This window comes from Lolium rigidum, chromosome 3 (genome assembly GCF_022539505.1).
Source record: "Lolium rigidum isolate FL_2022 chromosome 3, APGP_CSIRO_Lrig_0.1, whole genome shotgun sequence".
Lineage (NCBI taxonomy): Eukaryota > Viridiplantae > Streptophyta > Magnoliopsida > Poales > Poaceae > Lolium > Lolium rigidum.
Genome location: NC_061510.1, coordinates 341,489,461 through 341,498,119, shown reverse-complemented (window position 1 = coordinate 341,498,119; position 8,659 = coordinate 341,489,461). Strand labels below are relative to the sequence as shown.

At 47.8% G+C, this 8,659-nt stretch overlaps 1 protein-coding gene across 1 annotated transcript; it reads left to right on the top strand.

The window, feature by feature from the left end:
• Nucleotides 1-4,638: 4,638 nt before the first annotated feature.
• Nucleotides 4,639-7,427, top strand: LOC124703952 (nuclear transcription factor Y subunit A-7-like). Its single transcript, XM_047236185.1, has 6 exons — nucleotides 4,639-5,064; nucleotides 5,715-5,818; nucleotides 5,925-5,996; nucleotides 6,463-6,627; nucleotides 6,770-6,896; nucleotides 6,987-7,427. The coding sequence occupies exons 1-6, from the start codon at nucleotides 4,782-4,784 to the stop codon at nucleotides 7,043-7,045; spliced, it is 810 nt and encodes a 269-aa protein (XP_047092141.1). The 5' UTR covers nucleotides 4,639-4,781; the 3' UTR covers nucleotides 7,046-7,427.
• Nucleotides 7,428-8,659: the final 1,232 nt, after the last annotated feature.

Here is an 8,659-nt window from a genome sequence, read left to right as displayed (position 1 = left end):
ATTGTTTAACGCTTCTCGGTCTACTGGCCGAAATGCCCCTGCTCCGATCTCTTCTTCTTCTTGGTGCTAGAGACTTTACCTTGGCCCGATGGCGGGCCACTACGTACTGTAATCGTCGTGCAGATAAGGATCCTAGATTCCGTGCGTCACGTGAGATGCACGGGGAGGTAACTTTCTGCCAAACTGGGGTAGCACTAGTACGTCTGTTCGGCGGCGTGTACGCTCCGTATTCGACCGGACGTGCAATTGTGTAGTAATTCTTTTAGGAAAACGCTTCAAATCCGTCGACCGATCGCGTTCGCAGAATCGGTCGCTCTAGCTCCCGCTCGCGCGCTCTTTCCGCTGGTCCCAGCCGAGCAAGCTCGACACCCACCTCCTTTTCCACGGCGCGCAGCTAGTTTGCATGCTCATATCTCTCTCCTCACCTTGCAACTTGATTTTCTCGCGTGGGGTGGACCACTGCTGCTGCTTTATTGTTGTTGAGTACTAGTACTTGCTACAGTCTGCAAAAGAAATGGAGAGAGAGAGGCTAGGACGTGACACTAGCTAGTACAATATTATTTTATTTTCCATGCTACAAATATGTCAGTGATTAACGAGAATTTTAGTGGAAAAATGTAATTATATTTTTTGATTATATATTATTGATAAACTGGTGTGTCGTTAGTCTTTCGCTAAAAACACACGATGGACCAATATGGATGAGTCGGACGTCGATGGATCTAGTGCCGCCAGCCCTCCGGCAAGCTGGGTATGTGGTCGCCGTGTCGAATCGGTGAGTACAGGGTCGTGGTGGACGATATGTTTTGCCACAGAATTTGTTGAAACAACATATAAATCTTTTTGTAAATAGATATCCCACAAGCATTTTGCTATTGTTAGATTAGTTGATTGATTTAGTTAAGATAGTTATGGAATAATGTTGTAAATAACTAATTTATTTCTTTTGAAATTTTTTAGCACAGGAAATTGTTAATATTGTTGGCTATTATTGTAAACAACACACAAAACAATTGTTGGTTTCGTTGTTAACTATTGTTGTAAATATATCGATAATTTGTTGTAAAGATATTGTTCGCATGGGATTTTTTGAAGTGTTGAAATTATTATTATTTTTTTGTAAAAATCGTTGTCCCCTATTGTTGTAAACAACCATTTGTTTTGTTGGTTTTGTTCTTAATTATTATTGTAAATATACTGGTGATTTGTTGTAAAGATATTTTTTTCCTTGGGAAATTCTTTAGTGTTGGATTTTTTTTGTAAAAATCGTTGTCCCCTATTGTTGTAAACATCCATTTGTTTTATTGGTTTTGTTCTTAATTATTATTGTAAATATACTGGTGATTTGCTGTAAAGATATTTTGGCACCAATTATTTTTGCTAAAACCGTTGCTTTTGTAAAAATCATCGTTGAGTATTGTTGTAAACACCCAGCATTTGTTTAGCTTACTTTTACCGTAAACACTCAACAACAATACATGGTGGGTTCTTCCCAGATGACCAAAATAAAATAAACAGTACATGTGTGCTCTTCCGTGATGATGACCAAAATAAAATAAGCTACCTCCACCCACGCAAGGCAGCAGAAAAGACGTGCAGGGCAGCAGCGCAGCAGGGGGAAGGGACTTGCCTGACACATCGTACCAGCAGGAGAAAGCAGCAAGACCACGTGAGGTGAGAGGGAGTGATTGCTGATCACAGGATCTTGATCGAACGGTGGAAACAACAACCGAAGTTTTGACCGGAATCGGCCGACCGACGGCTAGCACGCGCCATTCTTGGGGCTGCGCACCGAACATGTCTATGGAAATTCTGTTCAGCGGACGTGGCTCGTCTGGGAAGCCAGCTGTTCGGTAAGTATAGCTACGTACAAGCCTAGTTAGGTAGGTAGCCAGGTAGGCATCTTCATGTTCGCAAAAGAAAAGGTAGGCATCTTCATAAGCTCGACCACTCTCTAGGAAAAATCTGCTAGTATACACTATACCACCTTCCAAACTACATATGCAGCTCGGGCTACAAGTAGGTTTATTTTTAAAAAATATTCAAGAAAATATCTTAAAGTTTTAGAAAATGGTTTTGCTAGTTCTAAACTGAGATTTATCTTAGAGCTCAAAAGAATCTGCAGCTGTTGAATCACGCCGCAGGCGGGCAGGTCTGCGGGGGCACACCTGCGCCGAAGAAGAAGGAAGCGTCGACCCTACTGAGCAATAAGTTAGGACTTAGTCTACTGAGCCCTAGAGAGACCCTTCAGAAAATGCTGAAAAATGCTTACCATGATGCATTCTAGTACCAACTTGCAAAATCTCAACTCAAAACACCTTGCCCCCGCTCACTCCCCGATTGGAGAAAATCCGTGGTTTCCACTTTTGTTTGCCATGTGCATGCTAGAATACAGGTTACCTCAAGATTAAAAAAAATTCAAGTTCATGGAATACATCATAACCTCTGCGTCTAGGATTTTTTTGGAATATCTTTTTGAACTTTAAAATGCTATCTTCGGTTAACACATCTAGCTCGGTCTACACCACGTCGGAAACGAGTCTGAGCTCGCAATTTCTGCTTCAGCAATCAACGTCCAACGACTCATGTTTTTCACCATAGTTGGGAAGCCGAGTTGATGGCAACACGTGATTTGTCAATCCTTCGGCTTGGTTTTCTCGCCGCTCTTCAGATATGGCGAGACCACTTTCTTGATGAGTCGTTGCCGTCGATCGTTATCCACGATTACGCCGGGGGCCAGGGTGAGTTGGATGCCCTGGAGCGAGGATGTTGGTCAGGAGATGGTGGATCTGCTGCCATTTGTCCGACTTTATCGACAGGATATAGTGAATCTTGGTACAAGACAACACGGGATGTCACAAGGTCGACGTGCCACAACGATTTGTGCCTTGCGGCTCACAATGGGCATGCGCATGTACTCATAAAATCTTGTTGGCGATGATGCTTCTTTAGATTTAGTAGTGGTGGAGGTTCCATTCCAAGTGTGTTTAGATGGCGTTGGAGCTTCGTGTGGACACTGGCTTCGGCTAGTGCAGAAAAATCAAGGGATGAATCTGTATTTTTTTATTTCTTCGTTTTTATTCTGAACAATAGTTTTCTTATTATTAATGTTTTTAATTTTCAACGCTAGTTTGTTGATGTAACTTGATATTGTTGTTTATTCCGTAATAATATATAATATAAGTGGTTGCAGGAAGAAAAAGTGTACTCCGTAAAAGCAATATCCTGAGCCACGAACCAGACGAGAAGATGCATGGTCCATATGGTCATTTACCCACCGAAGACTATTCGCCGCCATCTGTCATCACTCATCGCCGCACACTTTTTCTACTCATGAAAACCGCACGAGAGCAGCACCAGCTTAGCATCAATAATCAACACGAGCTTAGCGTTGTTAAGCCCACCGGGAGACCCGGGGCGCGAGGATGGATTAGCGCCGCCCTCCTCCGTGGTTTAGTCTACCATTATCTCCTCGTCCTCGTGTCCTCGCGCCCGTCGTCACCCACCCGTCTCCGTCTGTCACTCTCGCTCGCCCCGGCCGCGTGGCCACCACCACCTCGCTCGCTTTCCCTCCTTCCCTCCATAGGCACACGTCTCCACCCGGCCACCCGTCGTCGTCTCTCTCTCCTCTAACAGCCATGTTAACCACCGCGATAATCGCTCGCCCAATCCCATCTTAGCGCGCGCGACCACAGGCGCGTGCCTGCAGAGACCTTCCGTGGCCACGGATTGGCCGCCTTCTTTCTTTCTTGGAGTCCCAGAACCAACGAGGAAGACGCGCTATTGGCCGGGAGCACGCCGCCTCCCTCACTCCCTCCCACTGGTCAGTATCTGCCCTTCCTCCTCCTCTCGCTAGCTTCCTTCCTTTTTATTCCCTCCGTCGGCTTCTTTGATTGGGTGCTCGCCCGCCTGCCTGCTCACCCTTTTCTGCGCCGCGCGCCTCGGGTTTGATGCGTGGAAACCCGGGCGTTTCCATTTCTGGGTGCCCCTGCCGCACGCACGCGCGCCTGGTTTTTTCGTTCTTTTGCGGATAAGGAAATCTCACGGCTTATCCGAATTCCGCGGGGTTTGGGTTGGGGGAGTGGCTGGTGCTGGGATCTCGCCGTCGCCCTTAGCTGCTGTGATCCAAGTCAAGCTAGCGTCAGGCTCGGGTAGATTGGATCGTCGAGGAATAATCGCAGCTGCTGCCGGCAGAGATTGCGGCGTGGTTTCTCTGGGGATTTTGGGCTCCAGCGACGGCGGAGAATTTCGTGGTTTCTTCACCCTGCCCTCGGTTGCACCAGCCCAACTGTATCAAGAATTCTATGCTAGCTAGAGTGGCATCTTTTTTTTTTTACTGTTCTTAGTATCCCTGTGTTTCTAGTTCAAGCTTGCGGCCGGACATCAAATGATTTGTAATCCGGTACTGTACCGCGAGCCATGCCTGCGGGAAATAACTTCCGAGAAAAGTCGTTGGTTTTGCGATCCGTTCTCCGTCCAGAGAGCTCTCCTGTTCACCACTAATTGCCTGTCTCCGGTACGATTCCACCGACCGTTTGTTTAATGATCCCTGCGTACGACTACCGCTCTTCTTCCTTCCGAGGATTTCATCCCGTCGCCATGTTCAGATTTGAGTGCTTTCATCCATCCTGGGATGCTCGTTCCACTGTTCTGCTTTTGCAACCGCCCGGCTGACTGATTGATTGATTGATTTGTGAAGAAGCAGCTTCGTTGACCTCTGTTCCCGTCTATGTTATGTGCTGTCTGAAACAGCGGGAGTCTGAATTCACCGTTGCGGAGCTATGAGCGGCGGCATGGGATCACGGCCGGGCGAGACCAACCTCGTGCAGCCGAGAGGGCAGGGCGCGCTGCCGTCCGGCATGGCGATGCAGCCCTGGTGGACGGGCTCCGGGCTCGGCGCCGTGTCCCCGGCCGTCGTGGCGCCCGGGAGCGGGGCCGGAATCAGCCTGTCGAGCAACCCGCATGGTGGAGGTGGTGGTGCGGCCAAGGGCGCGCCGGGGAAGGCGGTCGACGACGCGCGCGCGGAGAGCAGCGAGGATTCACGGAGATCAGGGGAACCAAGAGGTTTGTTCTCGTTCACCTCTACTGTTCAGTGGACTGTTTTTTGTAGCAGGTTGGTGAAGGGTAGTTTTATGTCTTCTCTGTTCACTCTTGTTTTGGCTATAAATTTGTCCTAAATTTGTTGATGGAAAGAGCGAAAATGGTGAATGGAACCTGGGTGCGCGCGCACCCATTTACGAAAAGTTCAAAAAAATGCTATTTAAAAGTTTCCAAAAAAATGTGAAGTAAATTAAAGAGCTACTAGTTCAGATATACTCATCTACTAGCATCTAGGGTGTGCTAGTACAGCAGTTTCCGTTATTGTATGACATTTATAGAAAGCGGATAGTATATGGATTGAAAGATGGTTCAGAAACCATGCAGCACTTCAATACTGAAACATGTACACATGCATCCATCCCTCTTGATCTCTCGCGTGGAGCATCTCATATGCCTTGGTATTGTGTTGACGGACAGGTGGTGCCATGATGTTGTCTTCAGTTGTAGCTTCACTTGCCGTGCTCTCTTTTTAATAAATGATCATTATAAGCAAGAAGAATCTGATTTATGCGCCTGATACTTAAATCTGAATAGCTCTTACCAGTGGAAATGAGCATGTCAGTAATTTAATTTATCTAACTGGTATTTGCTACCTTGACGTATCTGAATACCAGATGGGAGCTTTGATGAAGAAAAGCAGCATGCTACATCTCAGATGCCTGCTTTGGCTTCAGACTATTTAGGACCATATTCACAGCTGGAGCTAAACCAACCAATTGTGCGAACTCTCCCCCTTTGTTAATCTGTGGCTATATTGGCAATGCATGTGCGCACTTATCTGGCAACACGTTCATTATCTCAAATGTCATGTTGGCATTGTGCAGGCTTCAGCTCCATATCACTACCCTGAAGCTTACTATGCAGGCATGGTTGGTCCCTATGGAGCTCAAGCTGTGGTACATTCTATGCCAATTTAAATATCAGAAATCATCTCCCCCATGTATGCACTTTTTCACGGTATTGGTGTAAATTGCAGTATTACTGAGTAGATATAATTCAGCTAAGGACAATATAAGATAATTTTATCAAAATCCAAGATGCATAAAGATCAGAAGTGTTATTTGGAAATCTTACGGCGGTATAAATGAAGTTCATAATATTTGAATTATTGAATTCCACAAATGGTTAGAAAGGATGCTCTAATCATGGCTGATAAATTTTTCATCTAAATAAAATAATGATTTGTGATTAGCAAAGTTTGTTTATAGGTTGCTCATGAGTCAGGTAATAACGGAAGATCTGAATGTCTGCACATTTGGGTTGAGCCCAATAGTTTGCTAGATCAGTGTGATTCTACTCTACAAAGATTGCTTCCACTGCCCTTTCCCTGAACTGGCTGCAATTATTTTGTGACCCATGCAGACTCATTTCCAGCTACCTGGATTAACTCAGCCTCGCATGCCCTTGCCTCTTGAAATATCGGAGGAGCCTGTCTATGTAAATGCTAAGCAGTATCATGGAATTCTAAGACGGAGGCAGTCACGGGCAAAGGCTGAACTTGAGAGAAAGGCGATTAAAGACAGAAAGGTTAGTGAAGCAATCCCTTTGTTCCTGCTACCCAGTCCTTAATTTGGTCCCATTTGTTAAGCACCTGGAGAAGGAACTTCAGAGTAGTTTTTTTTAACTGAACTTCAGAGTAGTTTGTTAAGCAGTGCTTTCGATATTGCAGCCTTATCTTCACGAGTCCCGTCACCAGCATGCGATGCGAAGGGCAAGGGGGACCGGGGGACGCTTCCTGAACACGAAGAAGGGCGAAAACGGCGCTTCCAATGGCGAGAGAACTGAACCAAATAAAGGTAGTGTAATCGGTTCACAACCTATCGACAGCTTCACTTAATCAGCAGATGCATTCCTGGCTCTGACAAAACGGCTTTCGGATTCATCAGGGGAGCAGAACTCCGAGTATCTCCGCGTACCTCCTGACCTGCATCTCCGTCAGGCATGAAGCAGCAGTTTGGCGACCTAGAACTGTGGCTTCTGTCCACCGGCATACACGACACCCGGCGGTGGATTGGTTTTCTCGCGATGAGTCTTCTCTGCATGCCAACGCTCGCAGAGTTCCATTCTTCGGAATGAGCCCGCGCCGGTTTATCTGGGTGCACGAGTCCATCCGTCCTGGTGTTTGTCTGATGCCCTGGGTTAAGGGTCTGCTGTTTCAGGCAATTCATTCTTGGCTTTCACGTTTGTGTTCCCATGTTTGTGTGTAATGGCCGCAAGTGAAACTGGCCCGTGCCGCGTCCTCGGGGTGCCGCGGGACGCATGTAAGATTAAATTGAGATAGTGTTTGTTTGTACCACAGTAGATTGATTAAAGTTTGGCTTGCTTTTGATTTGGAAATGTGATAAAGGCCAGTGCAGAGCTGAACTCGATATGCAGAAGCAGTGGTGTTTCAGCGCCTTCAGGTCTCGTGCAGAAGCAGAGGGATGTTTGGTATCGTTTCATCGTTTGGTGTATCTGTCGCCTCTTTCGGTCTTCTCTTGCTTATTACAGTGTTCGAGAATTGATGTGAAGTGCTGCTTCTCTGTTGCAAATTGCAATGCGCTCAGAGTTCTATTGTTTTGAAAACTGTTCTTTTCTTGGGTGCTCATATTCAGCACGTTTAGGGCCTGTTAGGCCACCAACGCCCGCACGAAGACAAGATGGGCCCTGATCCAGCAACTCTTTCCCCAACAAGTTTTCTTCTTGCTCACGTCCGAGTCCGACCTCTTCCTTTCAATTCTGCCTCCACCACTGGGCCAGAATGCCTGCTGCCTCCCCCTAGGTCGGTCCCGCTCCCGCGGTGTCTCGCCTTAGTGCCAGTCCGCCGCCACGCGGACCTCCCTCTAAACCCGCCCACCTCCCCCAACTCTGGCGACACCCCATGCACCGAACATCGGCGAGCCCCGCACCCGAACCCTAGGACCCCAACACCCGAAACCCCAAGTACCCTTCCTCGTCTCCTCCGGTGACGTCGTGGCCAGCCGCGCCGTCCCCGTCTCCTGCGAGGTACTTTCCACGCCTCCACCGGCGACGACGCGGCCGCGACGTCCCCATCTCTGGTGAGGTCGGTAGTTGAGCTACCTATACATCTTCCTCCCGTCTCTAACTTGCAAAAAGGCCGAGGCCCAAGTCGCCCCTCACGCGAGCATTGGCAAGCTAACATGCACAACGAGCGTCAAATAGGAATTGCCTACCCCTTTCGCGAGGAGCTTAGGGCCGGCGTCGAGAGGACCTAGGCTTGTCCCATCTTTGGCGATGTATGTAGCCTCGGTCTCACCGTCTCATTCGGATTTTCCTATACATCGCCCCCGTTAGCGTGGGTGATGGCGTGTATTTCACACGTTCGTTGGGCAACCCCAAGAGGAAGGTATGATGCGCACAGCAGCAAGTTTTCCCTCAGAAAGAAACCAAGGTTTATCGAACCAGGAGGAGCCAAGAAGCACGTTGAAGGTTGATGGCGGCGGGATGTAGTGCGGCGCAACACCGGAGATTCCGGCGCCAACGTGGAACCCGCACAACACAACCAAAGTACTTTGCCCCAACGAAACAGATGAGGTTGTCAATCTCACCAAACTTAGCT

What these genes read in the sequence shown, in the direction of transcription:
- LOC124703952 (XM_047236185.1), top strand. Translation starts at nt 4,782, where the DNA reads ATGAGCGGCGGCATGGGATCACGGCCGGGCGAGACCAACCTCGTGCAG. An exon ending in CCTATGGAGCTCAAGCTGTG is followed by an intron (nt 5,997 to 6,462) that starts GTACATTCTATG and finishes TGACCCATGCAG; the next exon opens with ACTCATTTCCAGCTACCTGG. An exon ending in AGGCGATTAAAGACAGAAAG is followed by an intron (nt 6,628 to 6,769) that starts GTTAGTGAAGCA and finishes TCGATATTGCAG; the next exon opens with CCTTATCTTCACGAGTCCCG.